The 25,557-nt window shown below is 43.7% G+C and overlaps 1 protein-coding gene across 3 annotated transcripts; it reads left to right on the top strand.

Moving 5' to 3' along the window:
- The first annotated feature begins 3,574 nt into the window (after nucleotides 1-3,574).
- Nucleotides 3,575-23,597, top strand: NCAPH (non-SMC condensin I complex subunit H). Of its 3 annotated transcripts, none has more exons than XM_083629406.1 (18): nucleotides 3,575-3,720; nucleotides 5,886-6,123; nucleotides 6,220-6,313; nucleotides 6,704-6,796; nucleotides 7,712-7,850; nucleotides 9,060-9,181; nucleotides 10,538-10,727; nucleotides 11,426-11,517; nucleotides 12,260-12,465; nucleotides 13,383-13,531; nucleotides 13,912-14,018; nucleotides 15,809-15,931; nucleotides 16,356-16,463; nucleotides 19,680-19,859; nucleotides 20,856-20,972; nucleotides 21,712-21,797; nucleotides 22,824-22,899; nucleotides 23,104-23,597. In XM_083629406.1, exons 2-18 carry the CDS (start codon nucleotides 5,891-5,893, stop codon nucleotides 23,161-23,163), a joined length of 2,175 nt encoding a protein of 724 aa, XP_083485532.1. In that variant the 5' UTR covers nucleotides 3,575-3,720; nucleotides 5,886-5,890; the 3' UTR covers nucleotides 23,164-23,597. The 3 variants fall into 3 exon arrangements, with proteins under 3 accessions (XP_083485532.1, XP_083485533.1, XP_083485531.1); XM_083629407.1 differs by lacking the exon at nucleotides 3,575-3,720 and adding an exon at nucleotides 3,998-4,375; XM_083629405.1 differs by lacking the exon at nucleotides 3,575-3,720 and adding an exon at nucleotides 4,852-4,916.
- The last annotated feature ends 1,960 nt before the right edge of the window (nucleotides 23,598-25,557 follow it).

Raw genomic sequence — 25,557 nt, 5'->3', positions numbered from 1 at the left:
CGAAGATCATGGCCACTGGTCCCATCACCTCCTGGCAAATAGAAGGGGAAGAAATGGAGGCAGTGAGAGATTTTACTTTCTTGGGCTCCATGATCACTGCAGATGGTGACAGCAGCCACGAAATTAAGAGACGTCTGCTTTTTGGGAGGAAAGCAATGACAAACCTAGACAGCATCTTAAAAAGTAGAGACATCACCTTGCCAACAAAGGTCCGTATAGTAAAAGCTATGGTTTTCCCAGTAGTGATGTATGGAAGTGAGAGCTGGACCATAAAGAAGGCTGATCGCCGAAGAATTGATGCTTTTGAATTATGGTGCTGGAGGAGACTCTTGAGAGTCCCATGGACTGCAAGAAGATCAAACCTATCCATTCTTAAGGAAATCAGCCCTGAGTGCTCACTGGAAGGACAGATCATGAAGCTGAGGCTCCAATACTTTGGCCACCTCATGAGAAGAGAAGACTCCCTGGAAAAGACCCTGATGTTGGGAAAGATGGAGGGTACAAGGAGAAGGGGACGACAAAGGATGAGATGGTTGGATAGTGTCTTCGAAGCTACAAACATGAGTCTGACCAAACTGCGGGAGGCAGTGGAAGACAGGAGTGCCTGGCGGGCTCTGGTCCAGGGGGTCACGAAGAGTCGGACACGACTAAACGACTAAACAACAACAACATGGATAAATATCTTCTCTAAATGAGACCAAAAGCATCAAGTGTGTGCGAATGACTCATGTTTCTATGTAGCTGCTTTGTTTTATACTTTATGGATGTCACTTGATCATATTATAAAGTAGTTGTATTCTATTTTAGAAAGCAAAGACAGCTAGGAAAGGTTTCTTTTTGTTTTGCAATGTATTTCTTATCAATAAAAAATTCAGTGTGGTGCTAGCAAATTTTTATTCTCAAACTATGCCCCAGAGGAAGACGTTTGAGAACCACCGACTTAGGCTGTCATTTCACCAGGAAGCTAGTCTGGCTGTTTGAATCCTCACTTATATTTTATAAGGGTTAGAAGGGTTTCGGCACACATCCTACTCCCGTCCCCCCAAGTTATAACAATCTCAATAGGTGCAGAGGCCTTGCCAGCAGTTTGAGGGTGGGCTACCTAAGCCAGCCAAGAATTGTGGAGCCCTGTCTTTTTGTAAACTGCTTTGAGATTTATTATTATTATTATTTACAACCAAGCAGTGGATGCATTTTATGAAATACAGTAGATAAAAATACGTTAAAAGTGGCAACTCCATTTCAGATTAAAAGTGCAGCAGATTAAAAACAACACAATCCAAAACAAATTACTGTTAATTCTTTCCTTGTTATGAATGCACACAAGAGAATGCCTTTTTTTAAAATAGTGCTTGCTGCTATGCTACACATCCATCACCTTTCTGCTTCAGAACTATTGCGTCACTCAGATATGCCAAATTAGGTACCGTATTTTTCACTCTATAACACGCACCCGACCATAACACGCATGTAGTTTTTAGAGGAGGAAAATCCGTAGGCATGCCACCCGTAGGCATTCCCTCCATAACACGCACAGACATTTCCCCTTACTTTCTAGGAGGAAAAAAGTGAGTGTTATGGTGCAAAAAATACGGTATTTATGCATTTATGTCCCATCTTTCCTCCAAGGAAAGGTGCTGCACCAAGTTCTCTCAACAAACCTGTCAGGGAGGTTATTAAGGCTGAGATGTGACTGGCTCACAATTACCAGTGAGTTTCATGGCAGAGCAGGGATTTGAACCCAGGTCCCCCAGGACCTAGCCCCAAATTCTAATCATTTATGCACTCTGGCCAAAGCCGTCTTTCCCATAGGGCTTAGTGGTTCGTTGCGCCAGTGCGCCGGCCTCTCAGGGGTGCCCCAGCGAGTGGGGGAGCTGCGCGGATTTGCCGGCGGCCTCCCCTTTCCCTGCAAGTCCGCCAGCTACACGCTGCCAACCATATGGCTGCCGGACGTGCAGCTTCCCTCCCAAGCCTCTGTGGGGATTGCTCTCCCGCAGCGGCATGGGGGAGAGTTGCGCCCCCTCCCCCGACGGCTGGCAGTGTGCAGCTTCGCCCCCCCCCCACTATCCGTGGTAATTTGGGGGTGCTGGGTGGATTTTTGCACCCCGGCGCCGCATCTGCTAAAGACGGCCCTGACTCTGGCTTAACTGATTCATTAATGTCTTAATTGGCTATGACCCTAGAAGTGCAAGGAGCAAAAAGCATAGGGTAAGAAAAAGGAAATAATTTTTGATCCATTGTTTTTTTAACTACTCCCAGCCTTTATCAAGGAAATCTACAATTTAAAAATATTTATAATTACAAAATGGAATATATTGTTGTTATAAGAATTCTAAGGTCTCAAATATAAATTTAATGTTCTTAAATGTACAAGGCAAACACATACATAAGTATATAAACCACGTATCTGAAATAGTACAGGAGAGCAATCCTGAAACCATTTTGACTCTCCCAAATTGACCTCTAATATTTCTCTGCAAGGAGGAAGGAAATGGGTATGCCTCCCCGTTGTCTTGCTTACCTGTCTTTTGGGCATATTTGTGCATGAATAGAGTGAGCCTGTGACCTCGATTCAGGAACTAAAGTATTAACCATCACAAAAGAATGTCCAGGCTGCCCAGGTAATGCAATGTGACCATTGTCAGGCATCCTGGTAGGCGGGAGTTCTGCTGTAGACCGCCTCCTTCTGCGAAGCACGTATGATTGTTTTAGGTGGGTGGTCTTGGGGGTGGGCAATTTCAAAAGTCTGTATAAGGGCTTGCGCACCATTGTTCAGGGTTCTCCTCCCTCCTGCGTGAGCACCCTGTTGCAACCGTTTAATAAAGATCAGGCTTACTAGCTGCTTTGCTTCTCAATATTCTCTGGTTGGCCTCTGTTATTTTCTCCTGTCGATAGGGAACCCACCTAAGGACTCTACACGGGCTCTTGGGTACCTTAATAGGGAAAGGGAGAAGTTTTTTCTTATAACATTGTATAAAGCATTTACTCATAAATGAGATATAAAAATCAGCTCTTATATATTATTATCATGAAAACAGGTATATACAACAACAAATATAGGTTGCTTATTCAGTTATCTCTTTAAAACTATGCATTAACAAATATTTGTTAAGATACACCTGCTGGTACACTCTCTCTCCTCCCCATCCCAACATATTTTCCAACTTTTATCATCTTTCTGGTGCTATGCATTTTAATATGAATTTTTTGCTGGTGACTTCTCCTAAGAATCCTGGAAACTGTAGCTTTTTGGTCTCTGTGAGGGGTAAACGACAATTCCCATGATTTTTTGGGGAACGTCAAATATTTGGATATTTGATGCGTATGCAGCCTATCTATTTGTTACACTTTTGCTATTTTTAATTATCTACAATGTATTTCATTTATCAAAAAAGGCATACCTACTGTAATCTGCATTTACTGTATTAAGAACAGTCCTATTTTTAAAATCACAATTGAGAGAAGTAAGTATGAAACTCGGAAATTCCAGGAATAGACTCTCTATCCTTTTCATAACTCTGTTCTCTCTCGCTCCTCACACGTGGTACGCGCTTAGCCTCGCGTCGCCCGTTCACTGCGCGCTGACGTCACGCCCGCGCCACGCCTGCGCACTGTGTCGGCGCGGGTAAATTAAAAGCGGAGAAGCGGCGCTTGTGAGGGGGAAATGGTTGCCGGCTGGGAAGTGTGAGTCGGTGGCTGACTCCGCGCGGCGGGGGGAAGGTGAGTTAAGGGGAGCTAGGCGGGTAATTTAAGGTCGGCGTAAGGCAAAGCAGGCCGCGGCCGCCTCAACTTGCCCCACTTTCGGAGGCGCCTTCGCGGGGGGGGGGGCGGCGGGCGGGAAAGAGACTCTGTAAGAAGCTGGTCGCTGATTGGCCGACACTGGAAAGGCTTGGCCAATAGGGAGCGGAGACGTGCGCGACGGAGGACTTTTGAAAGGAGCGACGTTGATTGGCGGCGCAAGCGTCGCCCGAAGGCCGCTCATTGGTCGCCCTGGAGCGGGAGCCGGAGGCAGCGGGAGAAGAGATTCCCGAAGGCGCGGAGCTGCGCCTTCGCTTGGCGGGGACGCGCACGGGCCTCGCGCCGGCGGAATCGTGGCTGCTGGGCGCGCAATGAAGGGAGGCTGCCTGCTGCCCGTGATTTAATGCTCTGCTTCCAAGCAGCCTCTCTCAAACTTGGGTCCCCAAACGTGGCCGGGCTACAACTCCCATCCCCCCTGACCACTGGTCCTGGGACTGATGGGAGTTGTAGTCCACCAACAGCCCGGGACCCAAGTTCGAGAGAGGCTAGCTTGTGGTCACCTTTGTCTAGGGAAAATTGGGGGAGCGCCTGGGAGCTCCCAGTTACTCCTGCTGATGGGTGGAGCATATAGATAGAGGTGAGCGGTCGGAAGAGTGTACTTGGGCTTTTGAAAAAGCTTTTGGCAAAGTGCTTTACCAAAGGCTGCTGAGAAATCTTGGCAGTCACAGAATAAGAGAGGTCCTGTTGCGGATCAGGAATTGGTTAAGTGGCAGGAAGCAAATAGTCGGAATACATAGGCTGTTCTCCAAATCGAGGGATGTAGAAAGCGGAGATCCCCAAGGATTGGTGCTGGGACCTGTGCTTTTTTACTTCATAAATGATGTAGAGTTTGGACTGATCAGTGCGGAGGCCAAGTTTCCTGATGACACTAACTTGTTCAGAGAGGTTAAATCAAAGAGAGATTATAAAGACTTCCTGAAAGGACCTCTAAGATGAGAACAGTAAACATGGGAAATGCAGTTCATTATAAACAAACACAAGCTGCTGCATGTTGAAGCAAAAAAATTAATTTCATGTACATGCTCATAGGGTCTGAAATGGAGGTGATGGACCAGGACTGAGACCTTCCATTGAGCTATCCACCATGACCCCAAGACGTTGGCCAGTGTGCAGCAGCAGTAGAAAAGGCAAATTCCATTATTTACGTATTAAATTTGTCAGTCACTTTATCTTGCCTACAGAAACCTAAAGTAGCCAAATAAAGATACAATAATTCCCACATAGACACATTAAAACCATTGCAACTGCATGGCAGGCAAAAAGAGAAGAGTGTCTTCTTTTTTTTATATGCCATCTGGTGGAAAGTTGAGGGGGAGGGGGCTAAATTGGCTGTGCCAGGCAAGGAGTTCTAAGCCTGGGTGCAGCCAGGGAAGGACCCCCCCCCCCCGGCGAATTCCTACCAGCCATACCTCAAGTGCAGAACATGGAAAATACCCTTTTCCCTGAATCTAATTCAGTCGTACCTTGGAAGTTGAACAAATCCATTCCAGAAGTCAGTTCGACTTCCAAGACGTTCGAAGCCCCATCGGACGTTCAGCCTCCAAAAATAGTTTGCAAACCGGAACAGTCACTGGGTTTGGAAGCCAAAACGTTGGAGAACTAAGCTGTTCAAAAACCAAGGTACAACTGTATGTGAGCCAAGTTTCATACTGGAGAAGATGGTATTTCAGGTATCCTGGCCCTAAAGTGTGAAAAAACCATTTTCTTGCCCACATCATAGGCTCCAATGAGTTACTTTAGGGAACCTATTTCAGCCCAAGGACTCCTTTCTCTCAAGGGCAGCCTTCCAGTGATGGGCACAGGTGGGAGTCAAGAAGTAGGTGAGTCCAGAGAGGGGAAAGTGAGTGTAGCAATGTGACTATATCCTGTGCAGTAGGCTACACTCCAGCCACATAAAATCCAGAGGTTTGCACACAAACACATTTCTAGGCAGGCAAAACCACTCAAAGAGGGCATAGAACAGGAGTGCTGAGGCATGAAAGACATTAAACCAGTACTTTTAATTGTGGTAAGAAATGAATTGGAAGCCAATGCAACTGTTGTTACCAAGGAATTGTAGATCTCATTAGCTGTTGTTTCCCTCCTAGCAACAATGAGTGCCTCAACGCCGCAGTCTGCTGGCTCTAAAGGAAATGCCTCTTTCGACAGTGTGTTTGTGTCCCCTGGCACTAGGCGGCAGCCTCTTAGTGCCTCAGGCACCCCTGTGCTGGAAAACTGCCCCGGGAATGATGATGAGCGAGAGAGGAAGCAGCGTCGGCGCTCCAGAGTGGTTGACTTGCAGTTTAGCACCGAGTCGCCTCTGTTTATAAAGTCCCCGTCCAACAAGTAAGTGTGGTTTGCGCAAGCATTGATATTTGTGTGTGTGTGTGAGAGAGAGATTTATTGCTATACTACACTGCTTTGCTTATTTCTTTGTTTTAGGCAAGCAGAAACATCATTGCCAGCAATTCCACAATTGTCAAATGCCCAAATTGCAGATCATTATTCCACATGCATCAAACTTTCAACAGAAAATGTAAGTAAGTCTAGCATCTGTTCATTAACTTCAAAGACACACCCTTATCAAGAGCTGCTCTGGCTACTACAGGCAGAACTGCTTGCATTCCATGATTTCACATAAATGTAAAAATGCTTCTGAATCTAGATTTATACCTTCAGAATACTGACCATCTTTCCTCCTGCATAGCTTATTGTACTTATACATGTTAACTAGATGGAGAATTAATGATACAAATAAAGCAAGTTTTCATAAATTTCATATCATTCAAGTGGATTGTAGAATTAGACCTTTCTTGGCACAGGATTTAGATGAACTTGTTGCAGATTCTAAGATTATTGTTTACTGTAGATTCCAGGATGAAGAATGTAGCTGTCAGTAATGTCAACTTGCTGTTCCCTCTTCCAGAAAATCACCACGAAGAATGTATTTGGTTTGCACCTTATTGACTACATGACAGAAATACTCAGACAAAAGGACTCTGAACCCACCAACTTTAAGGTTAGAGGCCTTTCTGATGTGTTTCCTGTGACAGAGAATGTGCACAGAAAAGGTTGGGCTTGATCTGCATATCCACTTCTGGTAACTTTTGGAGAGTCCTGGGTTTCTTCCTACACTCTGCTTCTTTGAGGGTCATGTGTGAATGTATATGTTGAAATACTGCTATTCTTCCTAGTGTGGTCCATGCAGCAAATTTTAAAAATGCCCCCTCTGGAAAAGCTGGCTTAATGATCTACTGCAGAAAGTGAAAACTGTCTGCCACCACATTCTACCTAGTAGTACCACACATTCATTTATGGAGGATTCAGGTTGGGTTTGCCAGACTTTGAAGGGCTAGTTCCAGGTTGCCAAAAGCCATTGTGAGGGAAGATTGTTTTGACTGAGGAACAACCAGGCTGGAAAGGAATAGTTGCATATATTTAAATAATGGCTACTATTCCTGACAATTGGGCCAATCTAACCAATCTTAGTTTGTCTTCGTACCGTTTTCAGCCTGAGACAGAAGCCCAGAGTAGGAGGAGGGCAGGTGGAAAGTCTGGGAAGCAAGGCAAAGAAAAGGAAGGCTTTTCTTATCTTGAGAGCCAGTGTGGTGTAGTGGTTAAGAGCGGTAGTCTCATAATCTGGGGAACCGGGTTCGTGTCTCCGCTCCTCCACATGCAGCTGCTGGGCGACCTTGGGCCAGTCACACTTCTGTGAAGTCTCTCAGCCCCACTCACCTCACAGAGTGTTTGTTGTGGGGGAGGAAGGGAAAGGAGAATGTTAGCCGCTTTGAGACTCCTTAAAGGGAGTGAAAGGCGGGATATCAAACCCAAAACTCTTCTTCTTGTTGTTGACAAGTGGTCTGTAGGTTCATAGTAGCCCACTCAAAGCTTAGTTCCACTCTCTTAACTTCTTTCTTAACATTCCCCCTTACAGGTAGCAGCTGGTACCCTGGATGCCAGTGCAAAGATCTATGCAGCAAAAGTTGATGCTGTCCATGCAGATGTTTACAGAGTTCTTGGAGGGATGGGAAAACAGTCTGCTACTGCAGAGCCTGTGGATGGTCAGGATACAGGTGTGTTGCTTAACACAATGAGCTGAGCATGGGATTTGGAATAGCACATGTGGGGAAGGCCCATAGCACAGCTGTAGGCAGTGATGTGGGTTGGAAAAAAAATCTGTTTCATTAGTACCTATGAATGGATGTCAAACAAGATAAGGCAAGCTTGGAAGTTGCAAGTTCTAATTAACATATTTCAGATGATTATGAGTCAACATATGCAAAGTTATTTGGGTAACTGAAATCTGTTACTAGTTTTTAGTGTTTAAAGACAAAGAATAGTATGCGCTGTCTTAATGCTGTTTACCTGAAACAGTATTAAGGCAGTACATACTATTGCCTGTCTTTGGATTTTTACAATTATTTCAGTAAAAGATTATGCATAATAAAATGTTAAACCACATTAAGTGTGCTTTAATTTCTCCCCTCAGATATATCTGGTCTAATACTTGTGCTGTGTTGAGACTAAAACATACCATTTTTTGTTGTTGCTTTACTAAAAAGAAGTAAACTAAACATGCTAAATTAGATTACTAACTGGGGCATCAGAAACTCTTACAATGGAAGCTAAAAATAGAATATTCTGAGAAAATTTCAATTTAAAATTTCCCAGATCCACATCAGTATTTGTGAGACACACAGTCCCAGATCAGTACTCAGCATCTCTAGTTTTTGTTTTTAAACGAGTGGGATTTGTCTTCAACCACACAAATGTCAACTTTTTATTGGTATCCATCATATAAACTGACATTCACCCTGGATAATTAATTTGTATCCCTTATGGTGTCTCCTTCCTGGGAAAGCCTTCACAGCCTTGTGTCTCCAATACATCGCCTCTGGTTTTTTGTTTTATTTTGAATGGGAGGTTGAATAACATCCAACCCACCAAAGACTTTGTATTTGCAAGCAGCTCAACTTACCTGTGTCAAAAAATCCTTTCATGCTTGTGTTCTCTTCCCTGCATTTGTCAGTAGGTACAAGTATAAATCTCATGTCATGAAAGTGACTTGCAATATTTTTTTGAGATAGTCAAAGCATAATTGAAGAGATGGGAAGATCCATTTGTGTAAAGGAACAGGAGAGATTATTTCTTTCTCACCTGTAAATGATGCAAGATAGCAGAACAGTTGGACTTTGTAACTGAGTAGCACTGGAAAGTACTTGCACCTGGATGATGATGATGATGATGATGATGATTACCTTGAGTTGTGACTATTCTTGTAGGTGGAAGGGTTGTGGATTCTGAGAGTTCCAAAACACGTCTGAGCAAGAGGAAGCACCAGTACAAAACTATTGAACGGAATCTGAATAACATTAATATCTCCGATGAAGATCATAGGTGTGAGGTGAGAGAACCTGCTCCGAAGGACATTTCTCAAACACCCCCTTCCTAAAGTAGTTGGTTGACTATCTGCCTACAGCATCTGCTGGGAGAATAGTTGGAGACATTAGAGCAGAAATCTGGGTGGTGGAGGAACAGCATGTTCGTCTTTGTTGGTCAGTTCATTACAACTATCCTGTGTTCCTGTTGGGATCCATCCTTTTCATAGAATCATAGAACTGTAGAGTTGGGAGGGGCCTAGAGGGTCATCTAGTCCAACCCCCTGCAGTGCAGGAATTTTCGCCCCTTTAGGGAGTGAAATGTTGTTCCACTGTTCTAAGTCTGGCATACAGCTGCACACAATGTGTAGAGTATCTGACAGAGTGAGAAGTTAGTGCTTTCTTGCCCGTGGGCAGAGCAAGTTCACAGTCTGGAGAGTGGAACTGGGTTGGTATCAAGGACCAGTAGCTTAAGCTCCCTTGGCACACAGAAAGGAGCTGTGGGGCCAATGTCCATGCATGAAGTCTGGATGTATGCAGGGGAAAGCCTGTCTATGGATATCTAAGCGCATAGACTTTCCACAGGAGCTGGAATCCTGCACCATTAGGTTCCAGCTAGTGTGGAAAGCATATAGAGTTTTATGTGTTCCCATGCAGCCTGTGATCTTAAGGTGACCTCAGACCATTTTCTACATGGGATGTGAAGGCTAGCATAACATGGTCAGCGGTGCCAACTTGAATAAAATATTTGGTGGGGGGGTAATGAAGCCCTGCCCTGTATAATTGATCACATAACATGGTGCATGGACACCATTTGAATCACAATGCCCATCAACTTTGGGGTGTTCCGGCCCCCTCAAATATTTTATTGGGGGGGTGAAGACTGCTCAGCTCCTAGGAGTTGGCTCCTATGAATGTGGTTGTATGCTTTGTAAATTGTTGTAAACTGCCCTAAGACCTTAGGATGGAGGGCAAGTACCAAATTATTATTATTATTATTATTATTATTATTATTATTATTATTATTATTTATTACCAATTGAAGCTATAGATGAGAAATCTATAGTCAAGGTGAGAAATCAGTTGAGTCCATTTTTAATTAATTGAGGCAAATCTTAATTTTTAGGGCTCAGCAAAGGATGCTTTTGTTTGTCCTTTGTTGTATTAGGAAGATAAAATATTTGAAGACCTAGTAAAGCATAGGACCTTTTTGTCTATAATGGTAGGTTCTTGCACTTCCTATAATATTTCAAAATGTGTTGCTGCATATTGAGATATATATTTTTGATCACTTAGGCAGTCAGTTGTATTACTTAATCACTGAAGAGGCTTGATGTAAAAAATATCTTATGAGTAAAACCTGTTGTCCCCCCCCAACCCAGGTTGATCCCATGTTCCAGAGAACAGCAGCCTCCTTTGATGAGTGCAGTACAGCTGGTGTTTTCCTCACTATGCTTCATGTACACAACTTTCTCAGTGAAGTTCTGTTTGATTCCATGGTCATCCCCCTGCCTTCTTCTACGACTGCCGAGCTGCCGACATCTTCTCATGTGAAAGTGTCAGGCTTAAAGTGTAGGTGCTAACAGTTGCTAACTCTCCATCTTCTTCTAGGTGCAGTAATGTTTCATTTTGAGTAGGCTGAGAACCAAGCCAGGATAGGATAGGTGGGATCACGCATATATTGAGACCTTTCCACTTTGCAGTGATAGAGGAGTCATGCTGCTTTGCCTCTGGAGGCAGAGCCAGTCTGAGTGTTCACAGGAGCTAAGCTTTATAAAGAAAGAGATGCCTGTAGGGCAAAAGGAGGCTTGATAGCACCTCTTCTTTCTACTTTGATTTGGTAGGGAGTGGGGAATGTTTGCTTCACTTAATGCCCTGGAGAAGAGATACCATGGGCCAGGCTCCAAAAATGAGCTTACCCTCAACAGAAGGCTCTCTTTTGTCCATCCCTTTGCAAGTATCAAAGAAGGAGCAGCTGTGGGTACAGCAGGTGCCTGTGTCCTTGAAGTCTGCAGGGAGTAGAAACCGAAGGAGTGGAGGGTTGGGGAGACATGGTACCAAGCCCCCTGACACCAGGGCCTCAGCCCAAGTTACCAGTAATCAAGGGTATAAATTAATATTAGTAGTACAAGGATTAGGGGCCTATCAAGATCACTAATGAGTTCTCTTTGTCCAGAGTTCTCATCTGTGGGGGAGCATGGTAGCATAAAGGGGGGGGAGCGGATATGGCTTGGAATCTCCAACTCCTCTCTTCTTGTCTTCCTTTCTAGCCATCCTTCTGCAGTGTGCTGAAAAGCGCCCCATCTGCCCTTCATTGGCTGGCTTCTTATTTACCCAGTGGGACAGTGAAACCCATAATGAGGTATGTCAAGCTGGCTGTCACAGTGAATTAAGTGAACTGGTCACACAATGGGGGGATTCAAAGCTATTTCAGTTTCTAGCCCATAATTGCCTGCATTTCATGGTGGTTGTGTTTTTTTAAAAAAATGTTTCTGAAGCTTCATTGCCAACCACTTGATCTTGCAGGCAGAGGTACCTATAGCCTCACAGTTTCACATTGCTATTACATTGAATAGGTGACATCTGGAATCTGATATTTACAGGATACCCTGAAAACATATATGTTTGGGTGCTTAGTATAAAAGCACCATATTTTAAAATGTTCTTCATAGCTTCATGTTCACCATGTGGGCATGGTAGCTTTATGAATGTGATTAGTCATTTGCCTTATCTATATAGCTGGCCTACATATCTATATAGGTCAACTAACTTTTGTGTCAAATTGTGACAAATTCCTTGGCCACTGAGGAAGATCTTTTGGCGACTGAAGCAAGTTTTGTTTCTACTAATTGTCACATCAGATTGATGTGTAGGCATCATTTTGGGTAGATGAGATGTATATTGTATTTTAGTAATCTTATTTTTGTTGCCTATTATTGTTTGTAGGATTAAAATGCATTTTGTTCTTGTATACATTTTAGCAGCTATTCATATATTCCCCCCTTTCTCTGAAGTCACACAAATTATACACTAATTCTGTTGTCAGTCTTCTCTCTGCCTCCAAAAGGATTTTCCTTTTACATTTTATTTTATTTTATTTTCAGTCAGTGGCTGCTTTGTTGGATAAATTTAAGAAGAGTGACCAGGCATTTGACGTCAATGCAGAGATTGATAGTGACCCTGGAGACTATTCTGAGGACCCAGCAGAGAACGATTTTGATGCTGACATCCCGGCCGAGACAGTTGAGAAGGACCTTAGCGAGTTCTCCGAAAAGTTGGAGTTATGTAGACAAACACCAGGAATGTTGCGGTATGTTGAGGATGGTTTGTGTAGGAGTCAGGCCTTTTGTGTGGTGGTGCCTACCCTCTGGAACGCCCATAAAATAGACATGGTCACTGTTGTGTTTTAGCACCTGTTGAAGATCTTTTTCTTTCAACAAGCCTTCTAAATCCCCTTGAGTATTAGAATTGGATTTGAAGTTTTGGAGAATTGTTTTATAATCCATACCACTGCTCCTTCAAGAAAATAATTTCCAGCCTTATGCCTCCAGTATATGTCCTCTGCTTTACTGCATGGAACGTTTCAGAAATCTCAACTCATTCAGCGAGGTTGAGAATGTCTCCCATTACCTGTTAAGTGGTCCCTTATACAAGCTCCATAGGCACACAAGTCTTGTAGCCTCCAATCTCTGTCAGGCAGACCCATTGTGATCTCTGTATTGCTTGCAGGCAAAGATGTATTCATTACCATCCAAATAGCCAGATTTACTCTGGCAACACAAAAATTAGCCAGGTTCCAAAAACGGGAGGGGGAGCAGGGAGTGGGATTTGCTTTTGTCTTATTATATTTTAACATTTTTATATTTTATTGTAGAGGGATAATGTGGGATTGGGTGTGTGTTCTGTTGTATATATCTGTCTGCTGAACTGAAATGCCTTTTTTGTTTGTATTGTGTTGGCCTATGGCTTTCTTGTTTACATTCAGTTAAGAGTGGATTTCAGAGGTTTATGAAACTATGTATTATGTGTTTTACTCTGAATGTTTTTCTTCATTGTGAAATCACTTCAGGATGCTTCACAGGCAACAATTCATAAAAATAATGAAAATGGTGGGGAGAATAATAAAAAAAAACCTTTGAGGAAGCTTTACAACTAGAATAAAATCCTGGTGAGAATGAGTAAAACTGGTGACTTTTATAATCAGGCGTGTGTATGTACTTCTTCCAGAAAAGAAGTGGTTCCCCTGGGGGAAGGAGATGTCAGGTCCATGTCGCTTCATTTGTCCCTGAAGCCCAGCGAATATTCTTACTTCAGCCCCCGAACCATGTCCATGTGGGCAGGCCCAGAGCACTGGCGGTTCAAGCCTCACCATAAAGGTAAGGCTGTGAAGGGAGTCATAGGAGTTCATTCCCTGGCTTTCTGCTTGCATATTGACCTACAGCTTTATAGGTCCTGTGTAGAATTTGGAAATGCAAGTCTTCTCAGAACATGAAATCCACAGTTCATGCCTCTTCAGATGTGACTCGGTCAAAGCAAAGCATTGTCAAAGCTTATCCTGACCCTCGAATTAGGTTTGAGAGTTCCAAGGTGAGGTGGTATGTAGTAGAGATTGCCGAAAGACAACTGAGGCGATATTCAACATTTTAGGAAGTGCACTCTGAAACAAGCAGCAGCACCAAATAATAAACTCTTGTTAACCTTCTGTAGCAGATCCAGCAACATCTTCCACTCAGTTGCTTCTACTCACTATTCACAGGTGATGCCAACCCTGAGAAAGCAAACAAAAGAAAGGCTGCAAAAAAAGTATTTGAGATAAACTTTGAAGATGAGATTGATTTTGAGCCTTACTTCTGCAAAACAAGGGTATGTTTTTAACTCTTGATAGGGGCATGTATGTGGGTGGTTGTTACACAAGATATTACTACCTTAAAAACAGTTTTAAAAATATTTTATACAATAAAGGATAGGTCTTGTCAACTGCTGTTACCCATTACAACTTTGGAGAAGTCCCATGTTAGGAGAAGACAATCCTTTGAATACAACATGTTGAGGACAGTCAGCAGTAGGAGACGGCAACTAGAGCAATGTTGGTGGAAAACTCTAAATGAGTCTGACAGAACACTGGATAGAACCTCTTTGAAGACCTACTCTGTGGCAGTGCAGGCAGTGAAAAAGTATTTCTCACTCTCTGCCTCCATTGCATCAGCAAGGAACTGTTCAGTGGAGCTGTTTCAAGTGGTCAGGGGTCTTTTACAAAGGCCCATGTCATAATTTAGACCACTTGACAGCTCTTTGTGAACAAGTTGCTCAGCACTTTGCTGACTAAATTGCTCAAATCTGTTCTGACTTGGACACTATAGTTGATACAGGTCCAGTGGGTGTAACTTTGGCCTCTGCTTCTCCAGTGTTAATGGATACTTTTCAGTTTATGTAGCCTGAGGATGTAGACAAGGATCCTTGAAAATGTGAGAGCTACTGCAACTATTCTGGATTCTTGCCCTTCCTGACTCATCAAAAGGGCCAGTGGGGGACTGGCTGGAAGGGTAGAGGGAGTGGTCAATGCCTCCTTACAACAAGGCTGCATTCCAGCACACCTAAAGGAGACAGCTATAAGACCTCTGTTGAAAAAGCCCTCCCTGAATCCCACCGTATTGGATAGTTATTGGCCAGTCTCCAAATACCATTTAATACCATTTGGGGGCAAGGTACTGAAGTGTCTGATGGCTTCTCAGGTCTAGGGGTTTCTGGAAAAGACTGATTATCTAGATCCATTTTAGTTTGGTTTCAGGCCTGGTTACGGGACAGAAACTGCTTTGGTCTCCTTGGTGACTGCTTTATGCCAGGAACTGGACGGGAGGAGTTCTGGACCTCTTGGTGGTTCTTGTGCCATCAACCATAATATCCTTCTGGACCACCTTGCTGGGATAGAACTTGTTTGTTTGAGGCACTGTTTTACAGTGACTCTGTTCCTTCCTGGAGGGGGTGAACCCAGAAGGTGGTGCTGGGGAACTTCTGTTTGACACCTTGGCCATTGGCCTGGAGGGCCCCTGAGAATCCTGTTCTGTCCTCTGTGCTATTTAACACTTAGGTGAAACCTCTGGGAAAGTTTTTCCAGAGTTTTGGGGTTCGGTGCTGATGACACCCAGCTCTTATTTCTCCTTTCCACCTAAATCCAAAGAAGCTGTCTTGGTTCTAAACCAGTGTTTTGGAAAGTGTGGCTCTGGGTGACAGCGTGTGAAAATTTCCATTATCAATTAAGAACTTGTAGCATAGCATATAAGCAGCCTTGACTTGATAAGTGTATAATAATTATGCATTCTTTTTTATATAATCGAAGTAGGTCTAAAATTCAAGCCAGTTGAATCAATGCAGGGACTGCACTTTTGAGGAAATATCTCCAGATTACTTTTCCTACCTTTTGCAACATTTGTTCTTGCCTTCTTAGCTCACAGACTATTGATGTGTTGCCCTATACCATTGATTTCCAAACTGCAGTGCTAAGGTACTACAGGAGGTGCTGAAGTGTGTATTGATAAACGAAAGCATATGCAAATCAGATTTGATTCCAGTGAAGTATAAACTTCAGGTTTAGAAAGGTGATATTTGGAGGGGAGTGCTTGATATTTCTGTGGGCTTCTGCTTTTCTCAAACAGGCAGCTACTACTCTGTCCAAGTCAACCCTTGAAAGTCAAAACAAGAAAAGCAAAACTCTTCCTGCAGACTTCCGCTATGATCCAGACAACCTCACCCGCCTCTTCCTTAAGCCAGCCAATAGGGTAAGCTTTCTCAATTCCATGCAACACTCCTGCCTTGCCTCCCCGTGTCATTACAGTGGTACCTCTGGTTATGTACTTAATTCGTTCCGGAGGTCCGTTCTTAACCTGAAACTGTTCTTAACCTGAAGCACCACTTTAGCTCACGGGGCCTGCTGCCATGCTGCTGCTGCACGATTTCTGTTCTCATCCTGAAGCAAAGTTCTTAACCCGAGGTACTATTTCTGGGTTAGCGGAGTCTGTAACTTGAAGCGTATGTAACCCGAGGTACCACTGTACTGCAGTTTCAGCTTTGTTTGGTTATCAGTCGGCTGCTCTGGGCAGAAGGGCATGCTGAGGCAATTTCTGGAGGGAGTGTGCTTTGGTTTAATGTTCTTTCCCATTAGTGACTGATGTCCTAATTCACCCAAGTCTTTGGTTTCTGCAGCTGTCGAAGGTGCCACTGCAGGGTGACTCGTCCAGTCACGACAGTGAGGTGGAAGAGTATGATTACAACAACCCCAATGACACCTCCAATTTCTGTCCTGCATTGCAGGTAAGCTGCAAAGATCAGAGAAACACTACTGTGGGTTGCATCCTTTCTTATATGAAGGTTTTTGGTGAGTCTTATAGAAGCTGGCTGCCAATCTGGGCAGAGAGGTTTAACAGCCTTCCTGTTGGTTAACAACCTCGGTGGCTTTTGTCGGTTCTGCCTCAGTGCAACATTATCTGAAGGACCTCAAAAGGTGCTCAAGCAACCGAGGGACCCTAACTAGAATAAGGAATAACCCCACATTGTCTGGATCTCAGAAGGGGGATAAAATTTTGCAACCTTGGCACAGGCAGCTTCTCTAAGAGGTGTGCAAAAAAGAAGTAACAACAGACAACTTAAATATTAAAAAAATACACAGCTACATAAAAATGTCACATTAAACAAAGTTACATACCCCTCCTCCCAATATCAATTTATTTTCCTTCTCACACACCCTCCCTCTCAGCCTCTGGGTTCTCGCTCAGGGGCCAAACAAACTCTCAGCTCACTCACAAAAGTCTTAAACAAAAGAAATTCCTGGAAACCGTGGTCATTACCTTACTTTGAACAGCCTTGGCTTCCCCCAATAATCCTGGGGACTGCAGCTTAAGTGTGCGGAGAGTTATTAGCAGACCCTGTTCCCCTCACAGAGCTACAATTTCTAGATTGGTTTAACAATTAGTCCCTTTTCCCAGGACACTTTGGGAATTGTAGCTCTCTGAGGGGACTATGGGTGTTCTAACAGTTCCTGGTACCTTTAAACTACAGTTCCCAGTATTCTTTGAGAGAAGCCATAACTATTAAAGTGATATAAGATTGTATTTAACTAAATCGAACTCGAAGGGACGCGGGTGGTGCTGTGGTCTAAACCATAGAGCCTAGGGCTTGCCGATCAGAAGGTCGGCAATTCAAATCCCAGCAACAGGGTGAGCTTCTGTTGTCCGGTCCCAGCCCCTGCCCACCTAGCAGTTCGAAAGCACGTCAAGTGCAAGTAGATAAATAGGTACGGCTCTGGCGGGAAGGTAAATGGTGTGCGCTGCTCTGGTTCGTCAGTCATGCTGGCCACATGACCCAGAAGCTGTCGGCAGACAAACGCCTGCTCCCTCGACCTATAGAGCAAGATGAGCGCTGCAACCCCAGAGTCGTCCGCAACTGGACCTAATGGTCAGGGGTACCTTTACCTTTTAAAATCCAACTCAGAGCAGACACATGGAGATGAACAGGCTGGAATTAGTCGTGGTCATTAACTTCAGTGAGTCTGCTCTGAGTTGGACTAGGGTTGAAATTGAATACCATCTCTTGTGCTTTAAATGTTTGGGGTTGTGTTAAACTGACTTAGGTCTATTAATTTCACTGGGTAAATATTACTAGAATACAATTAGTAACTATTATGTATGTGACCTGAATGGCATAACTAATAATATTGTATGTGAAGATTTACAGCATCACTGAAACAATGGATGAAGAAGAGGGAAATAGAAACATGAGTAAATCTATTATTGTTATGGTCATACGTAGTTTGGCTTACAGTGCAATCTAACCATTTTTACTTGGAAGTACGTACTTTGGGATTCACTGGGGATTTTTCCTGGGTAAGTGGGGTTAGGATTGCAGCCTTAATGAAATTTGGCTCTGTGGACTACTTATTTTGGGAAATTCATTCCCCAATCGGTATTCGCTGTGCAACTTACAAAAGAGTAAAAACCACAAATCTGACTAAAAGAACAGCACATGATAAAATGCCAACCAAAAACATAACACCAGCTTAAGAGTTTAAAACTTCAGATATCCGAAAGCCTGGGGTGGTGATGGGCACTTTGCTATAATTTGGCTACTAGGCAAAATGGGTGCCTTCCTGGGGAGGGCATTGCACAGGTGCAGCAGCACCATTTATGAAGGCTGTCTCCTGGGTACACTTACTACTGAGAAAAGCCTCATATGTACATCTTAGCATGGGCGGGGGGGGGGGGGGGCGGGAAGCTCCAATAGATACTTGGCTCCAAAGACATGGCTTTAAAACATGAATTAAAGCAATTTGAATTGAGCCTGGAAGCAAACAGGAAGCCAGTGAAACTGGGACTAAAACGGGAGAGATCCTACCTTCTGGTCTCCGTTAGCTCAGAGTGCAGATGCTAGACAGTTAACAGAAGCTTTTTAACTATCCTTGGCCTCACATAGAGCAGCAACACAACCTTGGCATTATCAGAGCATGGGTAATGGAGGCTAAGCTATCTGTCTGGAAGAGCCTATGAGCCTGGATTGTCTAAAGGCACTCTGCCCCCTGAATCCACTTGAGTCTCCAGTGACAAAGATGGGGCTATAAGCCTTCCCCAATCTGTGTGCCTGACTATTGTGGCAGAGTACAACCCCTTCCACAACAGGCTGAACACTATCCTCCTGAACAGATGAACCACCCACCAACAGCACCTCTGCCCTGTTTGAACTGAGCTTCATTAGCTGTCATTCAGTCCATTAGTGCCTCCAGGCACCAGTCCAGAACCACCTCCACTTCACCTGGATGAGATGTAAAAGAGAGAAAGCTGAGCATTGTCAACATATTGATGACTCCTCACTGCAGTCCCCTGGATGACCTCATTCAGATCTCACTGGAGGGCTTTGCAAGAGCTCAGTAGAATATGTCAGTGGTTAAGCTTGCTTAAGGATTATTCCATTAGCTGGCTGTGGAGTCTTTAGCAAGTGGAATGGACGACCTCATTTGTGTTCATCCACGGGAAACCTTAGAAAGCCCTTATGGAGTTGCAAACCAATATGTCTCAAGTGGCTAAAATCTTGAGGCAGCAAAAACATCCCTTTTATGTAGTTTTATCTCTAGTTTACACAGTTATTGCTGCCTTGTAGCTGATGCATTGTCTCTGGTGGAGGAGGATACAGGAGAACTTATGGGACCTTTTTCGTATACTACATCTAACTCTCCAGTGTCTGAAGGCATTTGGAAATCTTCCTGCCTTCCAAAAGCTTTCATATCCTCAATATCCACTTGGCTTGATCCAAGAGTTCCTTTTATGCCTTAGCATAAAGATGAAATCCTTGAAGATAGATTAGTTTTAGAGAGGGGTGGGGAATCTTGAGTTCAAAAAGTTGGAGCAACTCTGCAGAAAAAGTTGGGGAGAGAGGGAATGTTGCTTGAATGTGTGGGCGAGGGGCGTTGCGTGTTTCCTGGCTCTCCATCTTAACTCTGACCCTGTTTGGCTTCCCTCTCTGTCCTTTTTTTCTACTCAGGGTGGTGACACTGATGATGACGATGACGTTCCTGTGGACTTCATGGGCCAGAATGGGATGTTTGAAATGACAGCCTATCCTGCAGGAGAGGCAGGCCAGGAGAGAGAGCTCAATGGAGGCATCAATGGGAACAATATCACCACCTATGGGGAATTGAACCTGGTGGCTGAGCCACAGAAGGCAAGTACTGGTGTAGGATGCATAGCCTGCAAAGCAGCTCCTTTCTTTAAGGCTTATGTCTGTTGTGCGCTACCAGGGGGGCTGGTACACATTTCACAGGTGGCACTGGAACCTGGGTGTCTGTCTGTGGCTCATGCTATGCTACAGTTTCATTCTGCTGCTCCAGGCTTTTGTGACACTTGCTGTGTAGGCCAAGGCAGCTCTCTTTCCCTGCCACCCATTGCATAAGGCAGGGCTGGGGAGCCTCATCCTTGGGACCTGGCTGCAGCCCTCCAGGGATCTAGCTGGCCCTCAGGACTCTTCCCAGGCCACAGCCCTCGCAGGGCTTGCTTTACACCCACCTTGGTTGTCTTTGCCCGCCTGGAATGTGTCCTTGACCTCTGATAATCCTTCTTGTCTGCCTGGTTGGAGGATAGAGGGTGTGTGGGTGTGGGTGGGTGGTTGTTTAGAAATTAGGCTACTGCCCAAAGATAAAACTTACATTCATTGCTCCACCATCTTTTACTCTGCCTACACCTACCACCACATGTGGCCTCTGGAAGGGAGTGTGGCCCTCTGGATTGAAACACCTCCCCACCCCTGGCATATAAGGTAGTCTTGTGCCTAGATGGATCTGTCTTCTGCACGGTTCAGAGTCCTTGTGTTATGGTGGGGGTGCGGGTATATGCTTGCCAATTCCTGGTGAAGCTAGGAGGATGGAAATTTAGTTCTTTCTCCTATTGGCTGGGCTAAGAGGTAGTTGGTATTTTCGGTGCCAAGAAGATCTATGTGTTTATTCAAAATAAAAATGACGGTCACTAGCTTCCTCTGCTTCTGTGCTTTTTCTTATTGAACTCTTGGGTTTATTTAGTTTAAATAGCAAGCCCAAGGGTATAGGGAGTAGCTTGTGCCTTGATGCCATAAGGGGCAGGGTTGAAGATTTGTCTTTCTGTTTACTGATGCCTCCTAACTGGATGGTCTTTGGCTAGCTCTGTTTCCCTTTCTCTGCTCTTCTAGGTGAACAAGATTGATATTCAGTATGCAAAGACTGCCAAAAAGATGGACATGAAGAGGCTAAAGCAGGGCATGTGGCTGCTCCTGACTGATGCCCAGACAAATCAAACTGAGCAAGAGGTATGCAGCCCCAGGAAACCCAGAATGCCTCTGCTGTTCTTACCCAGTGATGCCTTGGCCCACTCACCATCCCAGACAGACAGGCTCTCATTCTGTTTTTATCTCAACCAGCTTTGGTGGCACTCTTAATGTCACCTGGAGCCATTTGCTTCCTTGGTTCAGCAGTACCAGCAGAAAACTGGAATTCAGGGCTGTGTGAACTCTGGACTTAAAGGGTGAATTCTGTAATCTATTTTAAAAATATCTAATTGGCTTCGCTAATCACAGGGAGGACCACAGTGCTATGCAGGGTACTAGAAATCTTACTCACCCCTCCTCCCACCCCCTAGTTCTGGCTCAGGCATGTCTTTGTAAACATAAGGATTAGAGACTTGCTGTTTTACAAAGCCAAAATTCTCATAAAGCTGAATTCTGAACTGTATGTAACTGCAGTACACCCAGGATTGCACACCTATGGCTGTATTTCATTTAATGCTGCTTTCTGCCTTTGCATTTTCCTGTAGTTGGCACACACCCTGATTTTAGGCAGAGAATCTGTCATAGCAGTAATATAATACTTAATATTTATATAGTACTTGCAGGTGTTCAAGTTGTAATCCTTCCAACAACCTCCTGAGGTAGGTAATATTAAAATCAGTGGACACATGGTACAGAAGTTTAAAACATGACAGGATCTGCTTCACAGGCTTTCAGTTTGTTTACTAGGTGACCTTTTAAGATTTCAAACTTACTTACACAGAATGAAGTCATGGAGAAAGATGCTAACTCTTCAGTCGTATCTGGTCAGAAGGTCTTCAGCAGCGTTATCAAGGATCTGTGTCACAGGTACTTCAGGTCACCAGGACTTTGTCTAGGATGCCAGGAAAAGAGACACATTTACACCCCAATCCTTTGGCTGAAGCATTGGAGCCAACCACCACAGGGGTCCATTTAAAGTGTGCTGAATGTTTCTTCAATTAGTCATCAAATTTTCCTGTTTGCAAAAATAAAATAAAATAAAAATCAACCTTGAGTCACTGACATGATTGTGCTCTGCAAGTGGAATGTTGGTTGTAGAATTTAAAATCTTTTTAGAACCATGCTGTACATTCTTGCTGTGTAGCTGAGAGGATGAATTCAAAAGAAGGCATAGACTGGGATGCAGCAGGTCTTCCTGTTTTATCCCATTGCAAAATAACCCAGCTGTGAGTAGCTGTCTTGCTGGCAACCTGCTAAGGTAGTCAAGTCATAACTAGTACTGACCTAGCCTTCCACCAGAACACTAGAAGTGCAAAGTACTCTTAATAGTATGCATGTTTACCAGTTGTATTCCTAGAAGGTATGTTTAAGATTGCAGCCCAAGGCTGGAGTTGGATAATAGTTCATAAGAGAACAAAAGTGGCAAGCTTGTCTGGGTGCCAAGCTTCTGTTTCCAGGGGTGCACACATTTCTTTTGCTCCACTGTTGCTACTGGTCAAACAGGTTTGGTAGGTTTCTGAAGAAATAGCTGCCAGATCGGTTTAGTAGGGGGAAAGTGAGTTTGTGCAATGCAAGATGTGAGCTCTCTTATTAACAAAAGCCACATTCACTCAACCCTATAAGTCATAAACCACGGTTTACTGTAAATGTTTTGGATGTGCTCCTATTTTGTTCCTATTTTGATCCTCAGGCCACAGCCTGAGCATCAGTTTACATGTCATGCTTAGCCAAGGCTCATGGTTTGTTGCTGCTGGCCTGACAAAGAGGGAAAAGCAGGGAGTGTTATTTAGCAGCATGTAATGCTTGTTCAATGGTAGTCCATGGTTTGTGGCTTAATGTGATCATGCCCAAAGTATTTGATCTACTTCTCAGCTTGATTTTTGTCTTTCACAGACTGCCTTCCACGATGGCAAAGAACTTGTCTGCGCCACTAGCATTTGCTTGCCTCCTGCATCTGGCGAATGAAAAGGTATGTGATAAAGGCAGGAACTTGAATAACATCAAGGACAAGTTGGAGAGAAGGGGCTCTTTCTCGCCCACACAGGCAATGCAGTGATACACACCTTGGCCTTGGCAAACAAGTCCATGATATCTTCTTTTCTGCGCTGGCTGCATACGTGGAAATTTCAAAGCTTGGTATGTATTTTGATCCCTGTTTCCCCTTTGTCTCCAGAACCTGAAGCTAGAAGGTGTGGAAGACTTGTCTGAAGTCTTAGTGCTGCAAGGAGATTAATGTGTGCCACTGGGGCAGAATAAGAAAATCTTCGACAACCTAGGATGGAATTTATCTAACACACACACACACACAATCCTCATAGACTGAGGAGGCCAAAAGCAGCATCAGTACATGTTCTTGATTAAACAATTTGTGATTCCAAGACTTGAAACCATGGGAAGTCAGGAAAAGAGTGCCATTAGTGTTTTAATTCTCTTCTGAATTCTGCAAATTCCCTCTCCCACTGTCTGATTGTGATCACAGCTAAGAATTGCTAGATGTATTCAGTTTGCTTTATTTTAACATGAGTATTTAATTCCTGTACATATAAAAACTCTCCTGTATGTCTTTTTGCTCTCTTCTTATAACCTCCTTTATCATTGAATATGAATGTACTGACATATTTGTACAAATATGTGTTTTTTGTAAGTAATAAACAATGTGACCCTCCACATCATTTTGGAATTTTATTTATCTGTGAGAAAACTGTGTAACTGGTGAACAGGCTAACACGAGTATGTGGACTCAATAGCACCAGGCCTATGCAGGAAAGTAAAAGTAAAAGCCAATAAAACAGTACTCATAAGCTAAAAACAAAGGAAGACAAAAAGATAAGGCAACTATAAGGCAGCTAATAAAACAATTAAAATGTGAACTTAGGATCAAAAGGTGACTAAAAACAACTTAAAAGCTTAATGGAAGGCGGGAGGCTCTGACTAGGCTGCTACCTCCGCCGCCATTTTGGAATGTTTTGTTTTTAACCTTTTATGGTGTTATTGATTGGCTTTGTTTTTCTATCATTGTAAACCATTGCGATCTATTTCTTTGATAGAGTGGTATATAACTATTTTTATAACTCAATAGATAAATGGACTTCTCTGTTTCACTTGGACTTTATTTTTCTAGTGTGCAGTTTCACTTTTGCTCTGGCTAATGCCCTTCTGTTTCACAGTAATGCCTATCTAATCACATTATGCCTGTTCACACACTCTTGCTTCGTTACTCAATCGGCAAAGCACGCTTCTGCTTTATCTGGATGTTTCATGTTATGTCAACATGGTTTGTGGCAGCCTCTATATATGTAGAAACAAGGGCGGAAATGGACCAAAGCATGTGAGTTTAAGGAAATTTTCCACTCATCTTGGCACCTGGTTACATTTCTAATGCAATACTGAGAACTGAGAAGGTTCATGTGATCATAGTTCATGTGATTGTTCTACTGTCCCCATAGATCTCAATGATCTCATTTTAATGGCTTTCTCATTATTGCTCTATTTAACTTGGCACGGCACCTTATAAACTTTTTACAATCTTGGATGACTCAATGTTGCTTCAGAGTTGAAAGCATGCATGGCAAATTCCACTGACTTCCAAAACACATTACTGTGATTACCACAATCACTGAATTTATTAGGCAGGGAAATTTAAGTGGCAACATAAGTTGAGGGGAGATTTCTTTTAAATAAAGGTGCACATATTCTTTGAAGAGTATGGGACCATCAACCCTTTGCATTTTATGCTCTTAAGTAAAATTGCTGCCTGTGAAGAATGTTATGCTACTGGGTTTTTCCAGATTCCTCCTTGCCCTTGCGTACCCAAGATGGTGAAACCAAATATGTCCCTTTCCCACTAATTACCTTCTTTACTGTTCTGACTGTATTTTAGTGTGCTGTAACCTGTGCTGGGATGATCCATTTTATGAAGGGGGGGAGGGACAGAAGTGAAATAAATGGGGCCCAATCTCCAGTCTGGTTTATTGTGAGCCAATCCCACTAAAATGAATAGAAGATATGCAAGAGCTTATTAGCATATCTCCAGTTAATTTCAGTGGGGCTGGCTCACAAAAACTTACCCTTGGCACCAAATGAGTCTGTGTTCTCAAAGCCCCTAGCTGACCCTAAAAGTAGTGCTTTCTGGATTTGGCCAGAAGATCCTCAACCCAACCAACATGACTTGTGAATGGGCTAATGAGGCCTTGTTTATTCCAATTTAATCTCATTCCTCACAGTCTGGCTTGCTTTGCTCAGGCTTATTGTGTGTTCAAATTTATGTAAGTGTTATGAAATGTCCACTTCCTGTTTTGTGACTACAGCTGCCTGCCAAGCATTATGCCAGTTTATGGTTCCACACCCTTTCACCCCGTTGCTTTGCTGAAAAGCCTCCCACTTCTCTTCCCAACCCCCTCCCAAGGCTATAATCAGGATGGGTTTAATGCACAACCCAACAGCAGGTGATACTTGGTGTAAGTGTAATGCCCCAAACAGTCCCTTATTTGATATAGGTGCCAGTGTCACCTGGCATGCCTAGAGTGCTTGAGACAGATCACAGGTGAAGTGGAACTGGCCCTGTGCAGCACTGTGTTGTAATTTCAGTGGTGGAAATAACCAGAGGAGGGGGCTGAAAGCCTAACAG

Source organism: Podarcis filfolensis (assembly GCF_964270895.1).
Source record: "Podarcis filfolensis genome assembly, chromosome: 8".
Classification (NCBI taxonomy): Eukaryota; Metazoa; Chordata; class Lepidosauria; order Squamata; family Lacertidae; genus Podarcis; species Podarcis filfolensis.
This window is presented reverse-complemented; position numbering and strand designations above follow the sequence as displayed.

Bases quoted from the DNA above. Each gene is read 5' to 3' on its own strand.
- NCAPH (XM_083629405.1), top strand. From the start codon at position 4,883: ATGACCCCAAGACGTTGGCCAGTGTGCAGCAGCA. The intron at 6,797-7,711 runs GTTAGAGGCCTT...TCCCCCTTACAG, and splicing joins CTGAACCCACCAACTTTAAG to GTAGCAGCTGGTACCCTGGA. The intron at 22,900-23,103 runs GTATGTGATAAA...CTTTGTCTCCAG, and splicing joins TGCATCTGGCGAATGAAAAG to AACCTGAAGCTAGAAGGTGT.